General features: G+C 44.9%; 1 protein-coding gene across 2 annotated transcripts in view; it reads right to left on the bottom strand.

Annotated features, from left to right (window-relative positions):
• DDX59 (DEAD-box helicase 59) overlaps window positions 1–24,970 on the bottom strand; it is a 141,081-nt gene that overhangs the window by 69,979 nt on the left and 46,132 nt on the right. For both annotated transcript variants that reach the window (XM_069231427.1, XM_069231428.1), the window contains exon 2: window positions 4,341–4,508. In XM_069231427.1, the coding sequence (XP_069087528.1) occupies window positions 4,341–4,508 (168 nt within the window). The remainder of the gene's footprint in view (window positions 1–4,340; window positions 4,509–24,970) is intronic.

Raw genomic sequence — 24,970 nt, 5'->3', positions numbered from 1 at the left:
GTTAGATTATATAGACGCTTAACACAATTTGTAATGCAAACATTGAACACTGTCCCAGCAAGGGCTGCTTTACCTTGGGATTAACCCAGTAACTATTGATGCTATTATGGGTAAAGTACCCACCAAACTGAAGGAAATGCCGTATTGGACTGCTCAAAAAACAACATTTTAATTTTGGCAGAACATACATACCAGGTTATGCGCAATGCATAAAACCACTTTATGACTGAATTCGTCCAGATGTTTCAAACAAACACTGGACTCCAAAGCACACACAAATACCCAGATCATTACAGACTGTCATGCTTGAAGCAAAACATCTACACACGTGGAAACAAAACAAATTTGGTCATCTAGATAATTCAGGGTGCTACTGGCTTTACTTATGTCCCTTTCAATGAAGAGGAGAGTGCCAATTTCATATAATTCACATTTATATTGCTATGCTGCAATGCATTTTGCATCCACTGAAAAAAATACTCACTGCAGTTCAGATGGCTGTCATTACGTAAAGACCACTGGCTCAGGGGAAATGCATCATTGTTGTAACCCCAGTTCCAGTCTTAGAGACGGTGATAAAGGCTAGCGTTCAAAATGCAAAAGCCTTACAGCCATGATGGATACAATGGGCCACTTCCTTGAGTTGGACATTATAGGTTCTGAAATCGAACTGCGTGCCCTTGAAGCAAGTGAACTCGAAAGTTATTCTTGCTCTTCGATCTAACATGCAAGCAACAGATAATGGCAAAGAAGGATGCAACATACACATGCTTACTATATAAAATCTAGAAAAGCAGCCTTTCACAGTTGCGGATACTCCATCAGCAGTGTGGTTAGTACATGGAGTGACCTCCCTGCCAATTTCCACATTTCAATTCACATTGTGGTTGAAACATTATCCGGTAGGCAGATTTGAAGCTTATGGGGAGAGTTTTATGTATGAGGTGTGGAAACTGCCTTTCAGTTACAAATGCATGAGCGGGGAAAAGGAAGTCTTTCCCAGTGGTAGTGATTGTGAAACTTCTGTAAGCCACTTAATGATTAGTAAACAGGTGACACTGCTTGCCATATATAACGTGTCGGTGGCCAATTTAGCTTGATACTTGAAGGGCGCTCCCGTCCCCTTGATTCGCCCAATGTTTGTTCTTTCAAATGAAGTTACTTAATGTTGGGTGATCAAGACTGCTGCGAGATGAGAGCAGGTATCCCATATGTGCTTTCTGTTTCTCAAATAGTGACCTGCTGAAGTAACGTGTTATTTCCCCCATGCATGAGATTAGGGTACAGAGTTTGTGGCCTTCCATTTCGAACTTTAAAGTTAACTTCGGCAAGCTGAGCAGACTAAAAGCACTATTGTTTCAAAAACACATGGCGCTTACATCTGCCCGTAAAACATTTGAAATACAAGTGGGAGGTCATCTGCCGAAATACAGTTGCTTTTAGATACCAACTTCCCAAGACACTTTGGTGAACTTGTGAGCCACACTTAATACTTTCAACACTGTAGATGTTGTGTGCTTTTTTTTTTTTTTTTTTTTTTTAAAGAGGCTGGGTCTGGTTTTGTCAGCACTTTGCAGACTGTCTTTGGAAGAATTCCATCCGTTTTACACTCTGTTTTCAAGTGTTTCTGGAGACATACAGCTTGTACTGGTATTAATTGGTGGTATTTTACTATTATTTTTTCCTCCGTAATTGATGTCCCATTTCAAAGCCAAATGGTGGTGAAACTCCTGCACGTCTAGCCGTGTCGTGAAAGCATGATATAGCACTTTGAAGTGTCTTTGTTGGAGGAACTAAACGCCAACTGGTCTTTATCTTTTTGACCAGTATGGTTCGACTGCCTGCAACCTGTGTTCTGCTGTCTTTAGTGTCCTTTCGAGTGCACGCTGGATGTGTGTTTTGGACAGTAACTGGTATCAACATTTACATGGATCTTGTGATGTTCCCGCTTAGGGTTAATTTCTGGAGTTGTCCTATGAAACTGCGGTTCCTTCAAGGTGCCTTTTATGAGCCATCCTATATGGATATGGATGTTACCCATCCAAGTATGTTTTTATCTGGCTCAACCACTGGACATTGCGCAGGATGCTACTTTCTATGCAGAGGCTGAGGCTTTGGATCATGTATGTTTCTTTGATTTGCTCACCGAGGCCTTGAAGGGTCTGTCGTCTGCAGGATCCTCTTTGGGCTCCCTTCCTACTGATGTTTTGGATGACATCATGGCTGCCTCCATAAATTTTTAATTTAGCCTTTGTTTAAAGCAAATTGACTATTTTTAATAGTCTTCTTTACTCGTTTGCTCTGCTTGTGGGCAGGGGTGTGGAACTCCTACATCCCGATGCCCAGGACATACTGTTTGGGGTCAAGGACAACAAGTTGTCATATTTATTCTATCCTTGGGACAAGTAGACCCAACCCTGTAGCACAAACTCTTTGGATGCCAGTTTACAGTACCACATTATGGTTCAGTTAAGTGCATTGTGTGCAGTTAAGGTAACATTTGTTCCCAAATGTTAATGCTATTCAAACTTGTATTTATGGTTCACTAGTGTAAACCCTTTATTATTACGGTGAGGCCTCTAAAGAAATGTAAGCTCAGACTGCACTACAGATAGTACTTCCAGTTTATAATTGTGTACCCATAATCCCAACTGTTGCATATAAAATACTGTGTTAATCCCTGGTTTAATTTTTGAGGCTGAAATCTCTTTTGTTTTATTTATACAAAACAATCACAAGAAGCCTTGTACACACTTTCTAATTACCTACAAATCATAAATGGACAACACAAAATAGTCAGCCTGAGAGAAGACTTTGCATTATTCCACATCAATAATATGAAGAGAAAATAAAATAACATGTCCACTGACATGTTTTGTGGCAAGATATATCAACGTCCCCAAACAGACAATGCACAGGTCCTTTTAAGCAAACCACATCACAACTGGTAAGCTTCTTACGGGGGGAAAAAAAAGCATGCTGAAACAGGCACCTACATATTGACTATCTTACTATACTGAGCATCTGCCTACCGCATCCTGCTATAAAGGGCTTCATCACCCTGCTATAAAGGACTTCTGACGTTTGGTTATCATGAAAAATATAGCAAAATCTCCCTTAGAAAATGCGCAGTTTTGCTGATTGAAGAAAGCAAGCCTTTACAGCTGGGATGAAAGCATCATCTTGACTTGACTAAGGACTGGTCGTTTTCTCTGTTTTTCTAGAACCAAGTCTGGGAACAAGATTTTCTGCCCTGCATAGGAGATAGCTACTTTGGAACTGGCTAGATTGAGACTAAGCTTTTCCCATTTTAAGTAGGCATCCCATAATACCAGTGTCGGGTTGCAGGCTTCTCTCAGTCTGTGAGGTGATGCTTGTCTCAGTAATATGACTATTACCCATATGCCTGGGGGCCTTCTACCGAGCTCTAATTCCAATAACAATCAACAAAACAATTACCTTTCAAGTTTAATATTTATATATTTAAAAAAGATTGTACAGATTCATAGAAAACTAACAAAAGTGTGTAATTTGCTGTGAGCACTGCCTTTATGCCACACTTTGTCATTCCCTCCAGTTGGTTTTGCAGAATCATAAATAAACCCTGTTAAAGAGAATCAAAGGGAAAAGGAACTTTTCAAGCCCCTTCCCTCCTGCAGCAATCTGTACTAAAGTTTCCAGAATCCAGCTTTCATGCATGTACCACTTATTAGGAAAGGTCCTTAAGGCCGAATTATAAAAAATAAAAAGGAAAACGTGCTAGGGATTGGAGAGTGGTCCGTTGGCCCTGGGACCATGATTTAGGGCTAAAATAAAGACTACATGCACCTCTATAATATCAACACGTTTCAGTTGCAGCGAATGGCATTCCGTGTGTGTGCCTTGGCCAGCAAAGTGGCAGAGGTTGCAGAGTCATCCATGGGTGCTGTGGTAAAGGCAAAGGCTGAAGCTACAGCATCTCAGATCACCCTCTTTAAAAGAATAGGCTTAGATTGACTAAAGCAGTCACATATACGGATAAACAATACATATGGGTGGGGGGGTGTATTTTTCTGCAATATTTGGTAACACATAACATCAAAGTTTACAAACAGTGCTCAGGCCAATAGCAGTAAGACGATCCACTATTAGATGTATTAATATTATGTTCAATTTTTTTATACAGACAGGACCATTTATAGTTATATTTACTCTCTCTTCTCTAGTAGCCTGCATTGCATTCAGCAGTGCAGGGCTTTATTCACCAGTTTTGGTCACACAAAGATTACGTGCACTGGACAAAAAAATCTAAAGCACAAAAGTGCTGACATATTGTTGTTTCAACACCTAAAGTAACTGACCTGTATACTTTGCTTTAGTCGATGCAGCTGAAGTGGGAGAGGTATTCCGCCTACTAGCAGCGCAGTTCTCATGTTGGGAAGGCCAGTCATCAATTCCTTTGCCTGGCGCTCTATCTGAATAGCCAATTCTCTTGTAGGAGTCAAGATTAGAGCTGCTGGTATGCCATCCTACAAAAAATACAAATAATCTAAAACTTTATATAAAATTAACACTCTGAGAGCAGCTTTCCCATAACTCGTCATAAAAAGGTTACAATAATAAAAAGCGAGATGTTCAAGTGAGTCAGTCAGTTAATATATTGAGCCAGTGTTGGTCTTATTTTGGTATTTTACAAGAGCAAACTGAAGAAAATTCAAATATGACTGATAAGGCATGCCTATTATCTGGCACTTATATTTCATATTCCAATTTAAACAAATTCCATCAATGCACCAACATAAAAAATACTGCCAATTATTAAGCAATAGCCAAATTTAAAAACCAGCAGTTTCAAAACTTACAGCTTGAATAATGTACTACCTTTTTATTCTTGCAAAGCTTCTTCAGCATCATTCACAAGCACACCACATTCCAGAACACATAACAAGTATTGGCAAAGCCAACAGATCTCACCTACGCAGGCGCTATTGGCTTTGGCAACATGTTTAGCCATGTTGTGCACCAGCGTGACTGTGTTCAGCATGGCTAAAAGTTAGTGGCATGGGGTGGGGTAGGCTAGATTGAATTGGAGCATACTGGGGTGGAGTGAAGTATACTGCCCTGGGGTGGATTGGTGTAGATTACATTAGGGTACAATGGAAGGGATATATTGGGAAAGAGTGCAGTGGATTGGGGAAGACTGGAGTGAAATGGGGTAGATTAGGGTGAGGTGGAGTGGGGTAGATTGTAATGCGATAGATTTGGTGGATTATGGTTGGACAGACTGGAATGGAGTGAAGTGGGATAGATTTGAATGGATAGGGACAGACTGGAGGTAGATAGGAGTGGGGTAGTTTGGGGTGGGATGGTTTGGTGTGGGGTAGGAGACAGCAGGGTGGGGTTGGATAGACTGGAGTTGAGTAGACTTACGTTTAGCAGATTGGATGTGGTATATTGCAGTAGGGTTGTTTGGGATTAGTAGGGTAATCGGAGTGAAGTGGGTTAGATTGGACTGGAGTGAGGTAGATTTGATTGGCATGTGGTAGTATGGAGCGAGCTGGAGGGGGTAGACTGGGTACAGTAGAATGGAATGGGGTAGGCTTGAGTTGAGTGGAGTGAGGTAGATTGGAAAGGGGGAGGTTGGGGTGGAGCAGAGTGGGGCAGATCTGAGTGGGGTGAGGTAGATTGGAGTTGGATAGATTGGAGGGGAGTACAGAGAAAGATTGGGGAAGAGTGTAGTGGGGTAGGCTGAAGTTGGGTGCAGTGGGGTAGATAGAAAAGGCATGAGTAGAGTAGCTTGGAGTGGGATAGATTATTGTGGTGTAGATTGCAGTGGGTGGGTGAGGTGGGCTATACTGGAGCATAATGGGGTAGATTGAAGTGGGGTAGACTGTGTTAGGGAAGATTGGGGGATAGACCGGGTAGGCTGGATTGGGGTCAAATGGGTTAATTTGGACTGGGGTAGATTGGAATGGAGTGGGTGAGAAATGGGTAGAGTGGAGTGTGAAATAGGGTTGATTCAAGTAGAATGTAGTGGGGTAGATTACGGTAGACTGGGGTGCTGTAGATTGTGTTAGAGTGGGGTGAAGTGGAGTGAGATAGATTTCAGTGGAGTTAGGAGTGGAATTGGATGGGATAAATTGGACAGGAAATATTGGAGTGGAGTGAGGTAGATCTGAGTGGAGTCGGGTAGATTGCATTGGAATGGGTTGGTCTGGGGTAGGCTGGAATCAAATCAATCAATCAGGTGTTCATAGGGCACAGCTTATCAGCTTCTTAAGGCACTGAGAGGAAGGATGCGGATCAGTCAAAGAGCCAGATCTTGAGTTCCTTCCTGAACTGGATCAGCAGGAAGGGGGGGGGGGGGGGCTGTCTGAGGAGGAGAGGCAGTATGTTCCAGGTCTGCACTGCGAGGTAGGTGAAGGATCTTCCGCCAGCAGAGTTCTTACGGATCCTTTGGGTGGAGGCAAGGGCCAGCTGGGCAGAGCGGAGCTGTCAGGTGGGAGTGTTGAAGGAAAGGCGGTGGTTGAGGTGGGAGGGCCAGATTTTGTGTAGGGCCTTGTATGAATGTGTGAGGCACTTGAAGGTAATTCTTTTGATGACCAGTAGCCAGTGGAGATTTCTCAAGTGTGTGGTAATGTGGTTGAGGAGGGAGATGTCCAGGATGAGTCTAGCCCCGCCGTTCTGGATTCTCTGGAGTCTTGTTTGGAGTTTCTTGGTGATGCAGGCATAGAGTGCATTGCCGCAGTCAAACTTGCTACTGATGAGTGCCTTGGTGACTGTTCTCCTTGCCTCAATGGGGATTCATTAGAAGATCTTTCAGAGCAGGCAAAGCGTGTGGAAGCACAATGATGAGAAGGTGTTGACTTGGCAGGCCACTGAGAGCGAGGAGTAGAGGATGATGCAGAGGTTGCGTGTGTGGTCAGTTGGTTGTGGGGGGGGGGGCCCGAGAGCTGTGGGCAACCAGGAGTCCTCCCAGGTGGAGGGGGGTGGAGCCCAGGATGAGGACCTGAGTCTTTCCGGAGTTGAGCTTGAAGCAGTTGCCTTTCATCCAGGCGACTGCCTTCATTCTGTTGTGGAAGTTGTTCTTGGCTGTTGATGGTTCGTCGGTGAGGAAGAGAATCAGCTAAGTGTCATTGGCGTAGAAGACAATGTTGAGACGATGGTGTTTGACGATGTTCGCGGGCGGGGTCATATAGATATTGAAGAGGGTGGGGCTCAGGGAGGAGCCCTGGGGACACCGCAGCTGGTCTCCGTTGGTTTCAAGGCGAATGGTGGGAGCCTGACTCTCTGGCTTCTGCCGGTGAGGGAGGAGCAGATCCACTCAAGGACTTTGCCGCAGATGCCGGCGTCATGTAGTCTGGTGCAGAGGGTGGTGTGGGAGACAGTGTTGAAGGTGAGGTAAAGGCGCAGGAGGATGAGGGCTGCTGTTTCGCCGCTGTCGAGGAGCGTGTGGTTGACATCCGTGGCTGTAAGGAGTGTGGTCTTGTGCTGTGGTTGATCCTGAATCAGGATTGGGAGAGGTCCAGGACGTGGTTGGTCTTGATGAATTCAGTGAGCTGGGCGTTGATGGGCTTCTCGATTACTTTGGCTGGGTAGGGAAGCAGTGAGATGGGTCTGTAGTTTTTCAGGTCCGTCGGGGCGGCGGAAGGCTTCTTCAATGGAGGGTTGATCTCTGCGTATTTCAGGTCTTCTGGGAAGGTGGACACGTCACTGAGGGAGAAGGACCTCATCTCAGAGGGTGGATGCATTGGTCAGGGTAATCCTATTGGGGTTGTTCTCTTCTGTCACAGCTGTCACGGGTTCCAAGCTTGACGCTGGCATACAAAGGATGATGTTGGATTCGAGCACCATGGTGATGCATTTTTAATTCTTAATATCTAGCTTTACTGTGTGCATGCATAAATATACCTAGTCACTATACATACATATATATACACATACATACACATTGTTGATGTATTGTATTTTCTTTTATTATTATTATTCTTCTACTGCTGTGATTATTTTAAGAGTTGCAAGTGTGTTGCTGCATTCACATTAAGGGCTCACGTTATCTTTGTGTAACCTGGATTGTCCTAATGAATTCATTACTCAGACTGCTGCATTCCTTGCATTCTTTAGTTCTGTTTCCTCTCAGTCAGAAGCAAAGCAGAACAGCTTGCGAGACACTTGTTAATACAAGAGAGCTTGGAGCCTGCACGTTGTTTTTCCATTTGTTGGCTTGTGTAGCACTCTTCTTTACAGCCTCTTAATTGGTCACTGCAGGCCTAGCATAATTTCCGTTCCTTTCTATGAAGCAGGGACCAAGTGCTGATTGTTTCAATGTAATCAGTGCCTGTCTGCTACTCTGGATGTGACTGAGACACTATATTGTTCCGTTTAACTTCTAGTGCCCTGAAAACAGAAGGCGTGTAACTGGAAAAAATGTGCCCAGCAGGACAAACAAAATTAAAAAGTTTTACTTTCTCTAGTTAACTTTCTTTTATTTTGCCAAGTCTTCTGTTCTCACTTTGCACTCATGTTTTTTTTTTTTTTGTGCTCCTGTGCCCTTTTCTTAAAAGGCGAGGATTATCTTTTTCTACTGCAAAGTGACACTTTCTTTGTTATGTGCAAATTCCATGATTATACTTTGACACAATCGTGCAGTACACCCCACTCCAATCAACACCACCACACAATCTACCCCAGCTCACTCAAATTCCAACCGCTCACTCAATCCAATCCATCCAACACAGCACAATCCAATCTACTCTATTCCAGTCTGCCCCAATCCAACCCACTTCACCCCCCACTCCAACCCAAACCACTCCACCCCACTCCCGCCCTTTCCACCGCACTCTAAACCACACCACCCAGTCCAATCCACCCCACTCCATCCCAACCCATTCCAATCCAACCCACCCAAATCCACCACACACCAAGTCACCTCATTAAAATAGTACACTCCAATCAAATCCACCCAGCCCACTCCAACCCACCTTAATCCATTCCACTCTAATCCACTTTACTCCATTCCACTCCAATCCACCTTAAACTACCCCTCACTAAACCACCTTAATCCATCTCTCAAACCCCCTAATCCACTTCAAACCAATCCACCCCACTCCAACCCAATCCAACCCAATCCAACCTTATTTCAATCCACCCAACTCCAATCCAATCATCCGGTATCCCACTCTTCCCCAATCCAAAAAAAACCATTCTACTCCAATACAATCCATCCCACTACTTCAATTAGGGCCACCCTATCCTACCCCCACTCCAAAACAGTCACTGAACCACTGAAATATACTACCCTCTACTAAACTCAACACTCTACTCCACCTACAACACTCTACTCCCCCACTTCACTATACGCCACTCCACATCACTAACTTTTAGCCATCAGCCACACTCGGGAGTCAAAGTACATTAAAAGAAAGTATGGGATCTGTTATGCTGCATGCAGTGGGGGCAGGGTCAAGATTTTTTTGGCCTTCCACCGTCAGGTAGCTTCATATAAAATAATGTGCAGCTTAAATGCAAAAATAAATTTTAAAAAAGTGTCACTGTAGTACATTTTGAAACTTCTATTAGTCCACCCCACCCCACCCCACTCCAATCCAATCCAATCCAATCCAATCCAATCCAATCCAATCCAAGCCACCCCGCTCCAAACCACCTAATCCACTTCAATCCACCCAACACCAATCCAACCCGCCCTAATCCAATCCGATCCACCCCAATCCGATCCACCCCAATCCAACCCACCCCACACCCATCCAGTCCACCCCAGTCAACACCAATCCAATCTACCCCAATCCAACCCACCTCACACCAATCCAACCCAATCCACCCTACTCCAATCCATACTACTCCAGTCCAATCCACCCCAATGGAACAAATCCCACTCCACCTTACCCGAATCCAATCCAATCCAATCCACCCCACCCCACCTGAATGTAATCCACTCCACCCCCATCCACTCATTCACTCCTCCCACTCCTAACCACCCACTCTACCTCAATCCAACCCACTCTACTCAGCACAATCCACCCCACTACCTCATTCCATGCCACCCTAACCAACTCCTCCCCAACCCACTCTACGCCACTCCACAACACTGATCCACTGAACTCTACTCCCCTCTACTTCAAACTACGACACTTTACTCCAACAAATCCACTCTATTACACTCTCCTGCCCCACTGCACTATATGCCACTCCACACCATTAACTTTTAGCCATGCTGAACATCAGCGACAGTCGGGGGTAGAAGTACATTAAAAAACAAGCATTGATAAACGCATTGACTTTCGCCTACTTGATTAATAAAAAGCTGTTTTTTGTAGTAGCTTGGTGAACAGTTGTGCAGTATAACTTACTGAAACCATGAAGCGGTGAGTACCAGCCCATTCAAAGCACTGGCTACGTCTAGCCATATTCAAATGATATTCTGTTAAACTCAAAAGGTATCAGGCATCTTATATTTAAACCACTGGTTATGATGATCAGGTGGAAAGAAGCATTAAAAAGAAAGGGGTGCAAAATGTTTACCCAGTATTTTATAAACTGGGTTAAGTGATCGCTTAAAGTGAAAGGTGACATGTTTTGACAGCCTAACCCTGTACCTTCTGTGGTGCTGCTGAATAATGAAACCTTCTCCTCTGGAGGGGGCGCGGGTGACACCACTTCCAGGTGAAGAGAAAGGAGTGGGCAACTCTTGGAGACATTCCTGGACATCTGCCTCTCAAACTCCATGCTGCAGCAAGTAGGAGCTCCAGTGTACTGTTGAAACCTTCAACAATCGACTGCATGTAATGGACTTGACCAGAAAGACGGTGCGTTTTCGACGAATGAACAGGAGACGAGTGAAAGTAAAACTCAATGCAGCTGTAATATCTGGGTAAAGTGCCGTACACTACTGGTGACAGTGCTCATTTGAAAAGTGAGCAGCCAACAAGTGAAGTAAAATACAGTGCCACAGTACAACCAAGATTGAACGTCATAGGCCATTGGTGTCACAGTGGTACAAATTAAAACAATGACCAGAATTCATGAATTCTATCACAGGACCGGAGGCGAGGATTATGCAAATCTTTCTTCACTCTTTATTCAACAGCAAGTTCAAAGTTAAACAAAACATGAACAGAAAAACTACAAGTTCCATGAGCCCGCCGCCATGGTAACGAGTATCCAATGAGGTGCCCTCCTTCACGTCAGTATAAATGGCCCGAGACACGTCACACTTCCTCTTTCTTCACTGCTCAGATAAGTGCCTTTTCTGCCTCCGTTGGGAGTTTGTTTCCTAAACTTGGCGCGCTGCCGCTCAATTGTTTTGCGGGGTTTTCTGTTGGTGTAGCAACTTTATCGCTATGAGCGGTCCGGAACGGACGGGCCGCTCGAGCGTTTCATTTCCTTTCGGCCCTCGGCGTGTTTAATACACGTCGGGCCCACCAGAGGGAGCGCGCGCTGTGTTCTTTATCGTCGGAGAGCGTGCCTCTCAGTGCGCGGCTCGCGCTTAGCGTTTGCTTCTTTTTTTTTTTTCCCAGAATTGAGGGTTTCTCCTCTACTACATGCTTGGCACCCTGGTGCATTTTTTCTATTCCCTACCCTGACACCCGTTTGGGTAAGAATTACCCCATTAGGGAAGGCATTACTTCTTGGCTTGCTATCGGTGACAGAGAGGGTAGGGATTTTTTACCCTATATATTGTATATTTTTTGTTGGGTGTACACTCTGTCATAGTCCTCATTATGCATTCCTCCCAAGAGAATGAACCTTTTACCAACATGTCCCCAGGTGAGGGTCCCTCTCACCGTACCCTTCCCCCCGGAGTGGACACTTTGTTTTCCCAGGCTATTTCTCACGCTTTAGCCCCTCTTAGGGATACTGTAGCTAAGCTTACTGAACAGGTGTCCAGAGGTACGGGCATGTTTGGTGTGACGGGAGCGGAGGGTGATTCCTCTACCCTTTCGGCCCCCAGGAAAATGCGCAAGCGCGACGCGGGGCACCTGGGGGATGGTGTATTTTCACCCAATCCCAAGAGTGCGCGCGCGCATAAGCGCGTACCCTCCCGGGAGGACCGTTTGCCCGGAGTACTGGGTGACAAGCTTCACCACCTATGGAACCCTGATCTGGGATCCCCCAAAGGCTTCATGGGAGGTTCAGATGAGGACTCATCATCTTTAGATGACGACTCGGGTCGCCCTTGGCGTCCGGGTGCTACCCTACCAGATCCTTCGGATCACGCCGATTCTGACTCCGATATGTTTGAGCCGGAGGGTATCTACCATCCGCGTTCCTCGGAGTGGCGTCCAGACCACAAGGTGGCTGAATATGTCGCCAGTAAAATTAGGCAACCTCTGGACAAAGAGGTGCGCACTCGTCTACGGGCGGAGTGCCCACGCCCGTCTTTATCGGATAAGGTCGCTTTCACGCCAGTTATTGACCCAAAAATGTGTACGTTTTTTTCCAAGTACACCAAGGATCCCAAAAAAGGGATTGATCGCTCCTGGAGGGCATGCCAGGATAAACTTCTTGATGTGTTAGGTCCCCTCACACAGATTATTCAATTGGCGGAGCGGGCCAAGCAAGCAAACACTCCCCTTCAGACGGACATCATAGCGGGATGGGCTCAGAGAGCTGTTTGTCTTCTGGGCAACGCGAACTGTGCCATCTCTGCAGAAAGACGCAGATCTTTATTGATCAAAATCGACCCCAAGTTAGGGGAACTGTCTAACTCGGAGGCAGGGGCTGTTGCCCAAGGCAATTTATTTGGCGATCCCTTTGTGAAAGAGTTGGGAAAATTTGTGGCTACGTTTTCAGCTTTGGATAAAGCGCAATCTTCGATTAAGAAGGTTTTCCCCAACAAGGTTTTTGGCGGGGCCGGGCGAGGCAGGGGTCGCTCTTCCGGCCGTCCTTTCCAGCAAGGCCCCAGCTCCTTCCGCAACAACGGTTGGAGGGACGGCAGACAAGGAACCTTCTTCCCCAACAGAGGCAGGGGAAGAAGCAGAGGTTCCAGAAATGCACGAGGAGCATATAATGCCCCAGGAGGTCCCTCGGGTGAGGCTTATCCCTTTTTCCCCAACAAATTTTGGCGGGAGATTGAGGTTTTTCAGGGACAATTAGAGGCGCATTACCTCCGACGCATGGGTTCTGCAAACTGTCTCAGGTTTTCAAATAGAATTCTGGGGTACCCCATTTCAGGAGAAACTGCCTCAGCCCATCGCGTTCTCGGCAGAAGACTCAGAACTCATAGATTTAGAGGTTCAGGCCCTTCTTCACAAAGGTGCCATTTCCTTTACTTCCCTTCACCCCACAGGCTTCGTAAGCAACATCTTCTTGGTGGAAAAGAAGGACAAAGGGTTTCGTCCCGTTATCAATCTTCGTGCTTTCAACGAGTGGGTGGTTTACAGACATTTCAAAATGGAGGGTATTCACATGCTCCGCGACCTCCTCTTACAAGGGGACTGGATGGTTCGTCTAGATCTCAAGGACGCGTACCTCACGGTCCCTATTTTTCCACCCCATCGCAGATTCCTGCAATTCTTATGGAACAACCAGGTGTTCGAATTCACCACACTCCCCTTCGGCCTGTCGTCGGCGCCGTGGTGCTTCACAAAACTTCTCAAACCAGTAGTGGAAACTCTGAGGTTACAAGGCATTCGCCTCATAATTTATCTGGACGACATCCTTTTGATGGATCAGTCCAGGTCTCAGTTGATGTTCAATCTGAACACAACTATTGCGCTTTTCCAGGACCTTGGTTTTGTGATCAACCAACAGAAGTCGCAACTTACTCCGACTCAATCGTTAGTCTTCCTAGGGTTTCTAGTGGATTCCCGTTCAGCGTCTCTCAGTCTCCCGGCGACGAAGATTTCCAAGATAAAGAAGGAACTGAGAAAGGTCCTGCAACGGGACCAGATCTCTCTACGCCAGTTAGCCAGAGTGGTAGGCCTGCTTTCGTCTTCGATTCAAGCCATTTTTCCGGGTCCCCTACACTACAGAGCCCTGCAACGCTTGAAAGCGTTTCACCTTCGCCGAGGGGTGACGTACTCCGAGTTGATCTCCCTGTCTCAAGAGGCAAGGACGGAGTTGTGTTGGTGGCTGGACCACATGGAGGCATGGAATGGCAGGGCCATCTTTGGAGCGGCCCCGGATCTGGTGATCGAGTCAGATGCCAGTCGCCAGGGATGGGGGGCTCGTTGCGGGGACATCTCGTTGGGGGGACGCTGGACCCCGCAGGAACTAACCATGCATATCAACTGCCTGGAGCTCCTGGCGGGTTCTTTTGCAATCAAGTCTCTCACGAGAAACAAGGTCTCATGCGTAGTTCTACTACGGATGGACAACGTATCGGCAGTGCAATACATAAATCGTTTAGGGGGAACAAGATCAAGAGCCCTAGCGGGGCTAGCGATAGATTTTTGGCATTTTTGCCTTCAACACCAAATCTCAGTCACAGCGGAGTATCTTCCGGGAACCCAGAATGTGTGGGCAGACTGGAATTCTCGGTTTCTCCGGGATCCCAGCGATTGGCGACTACATCGCTCGGTTTTTCAGGCGATCATGGATCATTGGGGTCCCTGTTCAGTGGATCTCTTTGCGTCTCGTTGGAATGCCCAGCTTCCCCTATACTTCAGCTGGCGTCCGGATCCGGGAGCGATGGCAGTAGATGCGTTTCTCCAACATTGGGGCACTCTTCAGGGTTATGCTTTTCCCCCGTTTCTTCTTATCCCGCGGGTTGCTGCTCAAGTTCGCCGCCAAGAGGCGACGGTGATTCTAATAACCCCCTGGTGGAGATCACAGGCATGGTTCCCGACTCTGCTGGAACTCTCGTGCGAGTGTCCTCTTCGCCTCCCGGATTTTCCCTCGATACTCCTGGATCCGTCGGGGTTCTGCCACCCTCTAATCCTTCAAGGTCATCTTCCCCTCATAGCTTGGAAGATTTCCGGCATCATTGGCAAAACAACCGGCTTTCGCAGGAAGCTAATAACTTAATCGCACAGGCCTGGGCCCCTGGTACATGCAAACGATATAGATCAGCATGGAATAGGTGGTCTAGTTGGTGTGTGGGCAAACACTGCGATCCCATGGGGGCCAGCATTGCCGACATCATCAATTTCCTGGCGGAATTAGCTGCATCCGGCTTAGCGTATCGCACCATCAATTCTTTTCGCTCGGCCATCTCTGCGGGCCATCCTCCCCTGAATAATCTCCCGATTGGGGGGCATCCCTGGGTTTGTAAACTTCTTAAGGGTATTAGACTCTCCAGACCTCCACAACCTAGATATTCGGAGCTCTGGGATGTGAACTTGGTTCTTAATCTCTTATCCTCTTGGCGGGACAACCAATATTTGTCGATGAAGGAATTGTCGGCAAAATTAGCCATGCTTCTCTGCCTCATTTCCTGTAAGCGTGTGTCAGATATCAGAGCACTGGATGTTTCCGCTCGAGTCTTTACTCCAGAAGGAGTCACGTTTACTATTGCAAGGAGAACAAAGAATAATACCAGGTCGGTGTCCTATCCCGTTTTTCCTGATTCCCCGAGGCTATGTGTGGTTAGATGTCTCAAAGTCTATGAGGAAGTGACCAGTTCTTGTAGACCTCCAGGTGAGACTCAATTGTTGATTTCTATTAAGAAGCCGTTTAGGGCGGTTTCTTCTCCCTCCATTGCCAGATGGATTCGGTGGATTCTCTCTGAGGCAGGTATAGATATTCGAGTTTTTGGGGCTCATTCTACTCGGGGAGCTATGGCTTCCAAAGCCATACAAGTGGGGGGCAGGTTGGAGGACATCATGCATGCTGCTGATTGGTCTTCAGAGTCTACTTTTAAGAAGTTTTACTTTAAACCAATTCACGACGCAGCCGCACTGGTGGTAAGTAAGCTTTGAACTTGCATAATCCTCGCCTCCGGTCCTGTGATAGAATACGAAATTTCCTAGCTATCGTGAAGGAAAGTTTCAATTCTATTAAGGACACGGAGGCGAGGATTATCCCACCCACATACATTTCGCGGATATGTTCCCTCCCGATTACATCTATCTGCGTAGCAAGGTAGTATACTTGCGTTTATGCCTTTGTTTATTGGTTATTCTGCTCATATTTTTAATTTTTCAGGTAAACACTTGATTCAGATATATTTTCATTTATATGTGTTTTAGAGTTCATAACTTTGTTGCCTTTGGTAGGTTTCATGTGTTCTATCGGATTTGCATCTAATTACACCTATTTTTTAGGTTCCGAAACTACGACCAATTGACTCTACCAGGATTCCTTCCGCAGTGAAGTCGAGGAAGTGTGACGTGTCTCGGGCCATTTATACTGACGTGAAGGAGGGCACCTCATTGGATACTCGTTACCATGGCGGCGGGCTCATGGAACTTGTAGTTTTTCTGTTCATGTTTTGTTTAACTTTGAACTTGCTGTTGAATAAAGAGTGAAGAAAGATTTGCATAATCCTCGCCTCCGTGTCCTTAATAGAATTGAAACTTTCCTTCACGATAGCTAGGAAATTTCGTATTCTCTTACAGTGGGATGATCTCCCTTTGTTTGCTGTTCGTCATGTTGGATTATTTGCGTCCATGTGATTATTAAAGTGAGGTGTGCCGCTGACATTAACAAAGGACTAAACTACGCCAGAGAACTTGCGCCATGTTGAAATCCCCAAATAAAATGAATTCAGAACCTGGATTTTTAACATGCATTTTACCTAGCGGCTAAGAATAGGGGATCCTCCTGTTTCATCATCTGAACACCTAAATGTAAATGAATAATGACTATAGTGCCAGAGTCACAGCCTTCATTGTGCGGGAAAACGCGGGCAGCTCAGAGGCCTTCTGGGAAAAACAAAAACTGCACTCTTGAACTGTATCCAGCCACAGAGAGATTATGTACACAAGCACAGTGCAAGTTAAACAAAAATGAGCACAGCGCTGTGCTTATTTACCTAATCTCTCTGCGGCTGCACGCATTTCAAGCGTGCTTAATCAAGGCAATCTGCGAGGCAGAACAAGCAAGCTCGAAATGCGTGCAGCCACTGGGAGATTAGGTAAACAAGCACAGTGGCAAGCACTGTGCAGGGTTAACATTAAAAAAGTTCCACAAAAGCAGATGAAAACAATACTTGGGCCTTGGGACACTGATAAGAGAGAACACACGAGGAACAACAGGGAATATTATGCTAACAGAAACTGAGGAAAGGTTAGTGGCGAGCACAGCAATCAATGAAAAGCAAGGGAACAGGATGTAAGCCCCTTTTAAGATTTATATTGAACACAATAGATTTCCCAAGCACAGTGCAAGCTCTGTGTAGGCGACACTTAAAAAAGTATGAGAACTGTGATGCTGCAGGCAGTGGGGGCGGGGTCAAAGATGTAGCAAAAAAAAAAAAAAAAAACGTGTTACTCAGAAGGAAATGCATTGTAGTACATTATGAACCCTCTATTAGTTAATGCACTCCAGAGAGGTCTGTGTGTAACCGGAGAGCCACATAACTAAATCTTGGTTGGTGCAGGAGAGAGTAGTGACATGTAATTTTAGTGCTAGGAGGTCACTTTTTTTTTACATTACTGTCCCTTCAACACATTCAGGGGTAGTAAGCGCTATATAAATAAAATTACAATTAAAAGCAGACACATCCCACCTCAGTTGTTAACTCTTTGCACTACCCAGAGGCTTAGCTTGGTCATTGAAGAACGGAAGATGTGAGCTTCAGATTTTCCAACAATCACACTGGCAAGTAAAGTTAAAGTACATTGTACGACAAGCAGGGTGCATGAGATGGGCTTAAGCGGCAATGGAAAGAGACAGTGTGAATTGCTGGGGGTCATAAACCCCCAAGGTTTTCATAAGTTGTATTGAATCTTTTGCAGAATTACCAGCATTCTTGAAGACCTTCAAAACAGAGAGCGAGAGACAAATAAAAGGGAGGGGAGGGAGCACAGAGAAAGATAGTGTGTGTGTCTTGTGAAATCCGACATAGACCTCACTATACCCCATTGAAAGCACCTAAACACAACATTAAGGGTGTGTCAGACTTCAAACTCCCCCTGAAGCTACGCAGCTGGCACTATCACTCAAAAAGAATACATCTTTGTGATCACAAAGCTTCAAATAATTGGATCAATCACTAAGGGCTCCCCAGCATCTTTCACTTTGCAGGTTACCCTTTATATTTGCAAATTAAATATGAGCGCACATTTGTATTTCTTTCAGGCAAGCAGGCACTCTAGCAATAGGGATTGTTTAGCTGTCTATCGGGCTTCAGTTACACAACACAGGAGACTCACTGAAGGACACTTGAGCTGAAGCCTTTAAAATATCGGAATTAACCGTCCCTGGTCGCTTGTCTTTATGTAAAAAAGTAGGGAAACGGTTTCTCATATATCAAAAAAGCATGGGCACGTTGTGCCCCTCCGATCTCGCCCACGTCAGCCTCTGACCGTATTGGCAAAAACACTGCCAAAGCAAATAGCTCTTGTGTAGGCGACATCTAACTAGTACTTTGTTTTCCACTTCTGCCGGCCTCCCAAGGTGTGATCCCGCGTCTGAGGATATTTCAGGCGCTAACCCGGGTTTTAACCTATATCTGTGCTTCTGCGACGCCTAGCACATCCGCACTGCCACGGCTTGAAGGCCCATCCCCCTGTAACTTGTAGATGTGTGACTTGAAGGTGGGGGGTGTCACCTTTTAATGGCTTTGACAAGCTGCTCAGGTACCGCGGATGTTTACTTCAGCAGGCCTTATGCGGTCTTGTACTGCAATTTAGAGATTCCTAGGAAACTGTATGACCCGGATATGTACCTCAGGAATAAAAATGCTGACACTGGCTAATGTAGCGCCGACATAGCCAAATGAAAGTGCAGAATATCTTTGCCAGAGGCATTACGGTAAGAGAACACCGACAACGTACGCATACTTTCTATTTCTCGTGTACCAGAGGAAAAAAATGCCCAACAGGCATATCTTCTTCATTCGGCTGCCATTGTACGAACGAGTGATAGGAACAGGCAGCAGCGATACCATCCGGGAAAATAGCGTGTCATGTAACTACGCCTGTTTTTAAATACAAATCATGGCAACCCACAAGCTGCAGTTTTGATGCGTTTTCACTGTTTGCGACTTTTTTTTATGTATGCTCTGCGCATGCTATGTTAGGTGTGCATCTGCTTTTCAAAATATTTTTGAACACTTGGGGCCAGATGTAGCAACCGGTTTGCATGTCGCAAACTGCGAAAAATGCCGTTTGCGACATGCAAAACGGCCATCGCGATGCAGAGTCACATTTTGCGAGTCGGTACCAACTCGCAAAATGTGATTCCGACTCGCAAATAGGAAGGGGTGTTCTCTTCCTATTTGCGACCGCATCGCCATGCTGAGTTGCTTTGTGGCCGCAAATGCGGTCGCAAACCAACTCGCAGTTACCACCCACTTGAAGTGGGTGGTAACTCATTCGCAAAAGGGAAGGGGTCCTCATGGGACCCCTTCCCCTTTGTGAATGACGAAAAAAATGTTTTTTCAGAGCAGGCAGTGGTTCTATGGACCACTGCCTACTCTGAAAAAAACAAAAACAAATGGTTTCATAAGTTTTTCTTTTTGCAACTCGTTTTCCTTTAAGGAAAACGGGCTGCAATTTTTTTTTTTAAACTGCTTTATTAAAAAAAGCAGTCACAGATATGGAGGTCTGCTGTCTCCAGCAGGCCACCATCCCTGTGAGTGCAGGGACTCGCTATGGGGTCGCAATTTGCGACCCACCTCATAAATATTCATGAGGTGGGTCTTTGCGACCCCATAGCGAGTCGCAGAAGGTGTCTGAGACACCTTTTGGCATGCACTTTTGCGAGTTGCAATTTGCGAGTCGGTATGGCTCACAATTTGCAAGTCGCAAAAGTTTTTCTTGCTACATCTGGCCCTAATTCTTTAAAAAATTAGAGTGCATTTTGTCAGGTTTATTCTGCCTTTCAGTTATTCCGGTGTGAACGATAGACATGTCGGATAAATTGTTCCAGTAATAAAATAAAAAAACATTTTGAACTTGCCTGGAATTTCACCTAGGAAAAGGCGTTAGTCAATTTGGTGACCGAGCACCTAGAGCTTTATAGTGTTTCACACAAACAAGTTCTTGTGTACCTACCGGTACAATAAACGACGTCACACAGAACGTCAACGTGTTAATAAAAGACAAATGCACGTAACGGAATCGGAAAGTAAGCACAGAAGATGATATACGTCACATTGTGTCAGTTACAGTCAGTCCCACCTGTGGTCCTTCAATATTACTTTTCTAGTACAACATTGAGCTTGGCTGTGGAGAGGGGCCATCAACGTGACTCGGGTGAGTTGCAACTACTGCGGGCGCTTGCAATTCCTCAACACTTACCGCAGTTATCTCTGTGCTGCACAAGAAGGGAGACTAGATTTTCAAAAGTGAAAAATAAAATAAGGGACAGGCTAATGACAGAAGTAGTATTATAATTGGCAGTGACTGTGGGTGTAAGAGTACAGCGTCAACACTCACCAACACAGGTCATTACTAATGCAGACCTCTGATACATTGTTAAAAACGCTTTTCTTTTAAACCTCAGAACTAGATAATCACTTAACCAGTAACGGATACGAGACCGCCATTCTTATGTAACCACACAGGGGAAATAAGTGCAAACTTTACGATTTATGTCATATTTGCAGATTTTGACAGACACACGGAAATTACAGGCTAAGGAAAGGCAAGTTTAGTTTTGTGAACTCGAGTCACGCGAATCTGCTGAGCAATGGCTCCATTTAAGTAGATCTTCAGACGCCAATTCTTTTTCGTAGTAATGTCATTCCCTGGCAGTCTTCATGGCAGAACACAACATTTTGTAATATGGACACACAAATGTTTAAACATATTGTGACCTGATATCTGGTATGGGAGATGTAAAGCTCGGCTGGTATCTCTTCTCTCTGAATGACGGCGCAATTAGGTCAGAGCTGAGAGAGTAAAGATATGTCTATTATTTCTCTATCCTTTCACGTAATACCAGACGTGTTTAATTTAGAGAAGATTTGATTTGGTTAACAGTTTGGGGACATCTACAGAACTGCCCAAAAGCAGGACTCTCTCATCACATCTGAGACATCGAACCGCAATAGCCTGAGTGCCTGCACAAAGCACCCCAATAGTTGGTTCCCTGGGATTTGAGTGCCACAGTGGATCTTTGCAAAAAATTCACTCATTCAAGTGAAGCATAGGTTGCTTATAGGTAGGTAGGGTACCTAGTATTAAGACATTTGGTCTTGCCTGTAATGGGGCTTGCAAGAGATATTGTGTACAACAAGGGCATAAAGCACACCCACTGCTTACCATTCGTTTGCTTCTTTATCATTCATATTTGCTGCCTTCTAACTCGCTAGTGTGTGCTGGTTTTACTTCCACTTCTTTTGGCTGGAGATTGGACCAAGTACTCATTGATTCAGCTTGAATGTCGTACTTCCACTGACTGTGCTGCGATTGAGCTACTACTTTTATATCTTTTTTGCCCTGTAGTCCTTGTTGAACCTCTTGCCATTTGTGGCTATGCTTTACTATGACTGACACACACACACTTTTCAAAGATACACTTTTACAATTTGAGATGAATGTTTATTGTGACAGATATTATCTGCTTTTATTGTCGAGATAGATGTTCTCTTTTCAAATGTAATTTCACGAATACCTCGTCGCCGCAATTGCTTTATTATTACATAGAAACAATATAATTGGGCAAACAAATTCTATTTCACGCATGGGAAAATTAAGTGACTTGCTCAGAATCACAGGGGTGTTGTGCCAAGATATAACAAGCATTGGCAAAGCCAATAGGCCTTGCCGTTGAGACTAATGGCCTTGTCATTACCTTTTGTTCCTACTGTACAGAATTAACATTGCTGAATATGGCAAGGATTTGTAGTGTTGCTGCAAAGTAGCGTGGCTCCTGTGCAGCATGGCTAAAAATAATAATAAGACAGGACTTTGATGCACCCAGCGCTATTGCATGCTTAAAAAAGTCACAGTGCATAGTATTCACTTTGCTTCACAGCAACACTACATCACATTGCCAAAGCCAATAGCTCACATAGGCGAGACCTACTGGCTTTGCCAATGCTTGTTTTTTGTTGCTGGGAAAAAATATCCTACACTCTCTCATCTTACATGGGTATTGAGCAGCGTTGTCACATAAATTCTCTGACTTTGGAATCAGAGAAAGAAGAAGAACAGAAAGCTACCTGGAAGAGGGAGCCTGACAATTTACCTCTGCCTTTGAATGCACAGCAGCTGTGTCAAGATAAGAAAAAGATTAAAAGGCCCGTTTACAGAAAGAGTGTTTGTGGAAGAACGCAGTAAATAAGATTTGGGCAACAGGAGGGATGAACTCAAGCTGGGAAGGGATAAACTCAGGCTCAAGCTGGAGAGGGATAAACTTAAACTAGACGACCTAAAGCAAATAAAGCCAGCAAATAGAAAGCCAGAAAATACAAGTTACAAACCACAAAGCCAATGGCATACATACTAGGTCAGCATTCTGAACATCCTAAGAGGTCTTTAGCAAACCAGGTAGCTGCACTCTCTGGTAGGCTTAGACCTAAAGATACAATACCATCCCATTAACAGCAAATGTTGAAGCCTAGTGGTTTTAAAACATCTTTGTATGTACGCTAAAGTGTGAGGTAACAGTTGCATTTTAACTACACTAAAACACATTAAGTCATAACCCTTCAAACGCCTTTTCTTGTTGATCATCTAGTAATATACTTCTGCAGCCTGCAACAATCAGGTCATGGTAATCCACTTTGATTTTTACATCTTTCACCATTTTAAATGACCAAAAGCAAGTTCTGTCTTAACATAACAGCTAAACACACTAACAGTGATAAAGCCAATAGGCCTGGCCTTATCAAGCTGGTGTGGTGGTTATCTTTTTGATGCAAGCATGTATCAAAAATATAAAAAGGGGAATAAAAAAAATATATATATACAAATCAAGCAGACAACTGCATATGGTGGCCATATGCTTCACATCATACAACTTTAACCCCTACAGTGCGGGCGTCGGCCAAGGATTTTTTTTTCTTCTAAAAATACCCCGGGAGACACAGAAGTTCTTCTGTGTCTTCCCCTGTACTCCTCACCCGCCCCTTTGTGACGTCAGCACGCCGCAAGGTCAGCCCCTTTGGCAAACGAAACCCAAGGAAACCATACAATTACAAAAAATATATATATATAGATGTATCTACGTAGATCTATCTACATATATATATGTATATAGATCACTTTTGTCAATGCATGTGTGGTTTCCCTGGGATGCTGCGATCAGCCCCCAGGAAAACTGGACCCACATATAAAAGTGATCTATATACACACACATATATATTTATAAATCTACATACATACACATGTATGTATATATATATATACACACACACACATATATATATACACACACACACGTGTATATATACAAACATGTATATATATATTTGTCGCCAGTTGTCTTTCAGTTGCAGCCTGTGTCTTCAAAGCAATGCACATACTTCAACTGACGCATTGCAACTTTAGCTTTTAGGCAGCAATAAAAAAGTCAAGTAAGTCTTGTGATTATGTTGCTGCAGACTTTGGTCTAGTGGCAGTTTTGATGCCATAAAGTAGCGCAGAAGGTTTATATGCCTGCTGCAAAGAGCAAATCTGTATTTTATGTAAATAGCTGAGTACATTAGTAAAGTCAGCCATTACCTGCGCTATAATACATATGAAATGTATGTGCGGGGGCGGATATGGAGAGATGAAGGGCACTTTTGCTGGGTGGTATTGAGGGAGTCCGAGGGGAGGACACGGGAGTGGGAGGACCAATAATGATTGCTGGACTGGGCACTAGAGGTGCTAAAGACTGTGATGACTGGTATGTGACAAGGTGTTAGAGTGTCTAGAAAGAAAGTGCTGATTGAGGGAAAAAGCGAAGGTAAGGTGATCCCTACTTTTGCAAGTATCTCTCTCTCACACACACACACAATTTTGTGACTCAACAGTTTAGCCAGTAGCAGAGATGGCATCTCTTTGGATGGCTGCTGCTCAAGCAGTCACTCGGGTTATAGAGGACAGCTCTGACATAGGATCAGAAACTGAGACAGCAGATACTGAGACAGCATCGGAGGGATAGGACAATGGCACAGACTCTAGGAGTGATTTTTCAGTCGGAGGAGTCCCATTCGTTAACTCCTCTTCCAGTAATTATGAGGGAGGTGATGACACCAGTCCTGCTGTCCCTTCGCAAGCACAGTCTGTGCAACGGGACAACAGCAGGTTAGCCCAACCCAGAGAGCAGGTGCATGCGGCGGCAAGCACAGAGAGAGAGAGTGCTTTCTTGGGAACTCCCCAATTTAGTTCAGCCCTAAATTCAACCGCCCAAATTGTATTGTGGAGACATCAAAATTATCTATCACAAAACAAACTGGTTTTGTAAAGCAGGCACCTGTTTTTGGTCCTGGGCTTGGCCGCCAAATAGGGAAACATACTAAACCCAGATACTTCTGGAAACTAGACATCTACTTCTGGAAACTAGACATCCGGGGGAGTCCACAGAGGTGTGACTTGTGTGGATTCCCCAAAGTTTTCTTACCCAGATTACCCTTCAAATCTGAAATGTTGAATAAAAAGTATACATTTTGTTTTTTGCATTTCTGTCACACAAACTACAGGAATATGCTGCGATCCACAAAAATCCTACCACCCAGTGTTTCCCCACCTGTCCTGATAAAAACACTACCCCACTTTAGTGCCTGTACTTAGCGCCTGCATCAGGAATGGATCACCCCAGGGTCAACAGTTGCCCTCATGTAAGGACCAACATTGACCGTTGTGTGATCTATTCCTGTTGCGGGCACCAGGCCTACCCACACAAGTGAGGTACCATTTGTCTTGGAAGACTTGGGAGAACGCTGGGTGGAAGGAAATTTGTGGCTCCTCTCTCATTCCAGAACTTTCTGTCA

The sequence above is a fragment of the Pleurodeles waltl genome, chromosome 4_2, assembly GCF_031143425.1.
Source record: "Pleurodeles waltl isolate 20211129_DDA chromosome 4_2, aPleWal1.hap1.20221129, whole genome shotgun sequence".
NCBI lineage: Eukaryota > Metazoa > Chordata > Amphibia > Caudata > Salamandridae > Pleurodeles > Pleurodeles waltl.
Note: the sequence above shows the minus strand (reverse complement) of the source record. Positions and strands in the feature narration are given on the sequence as shown.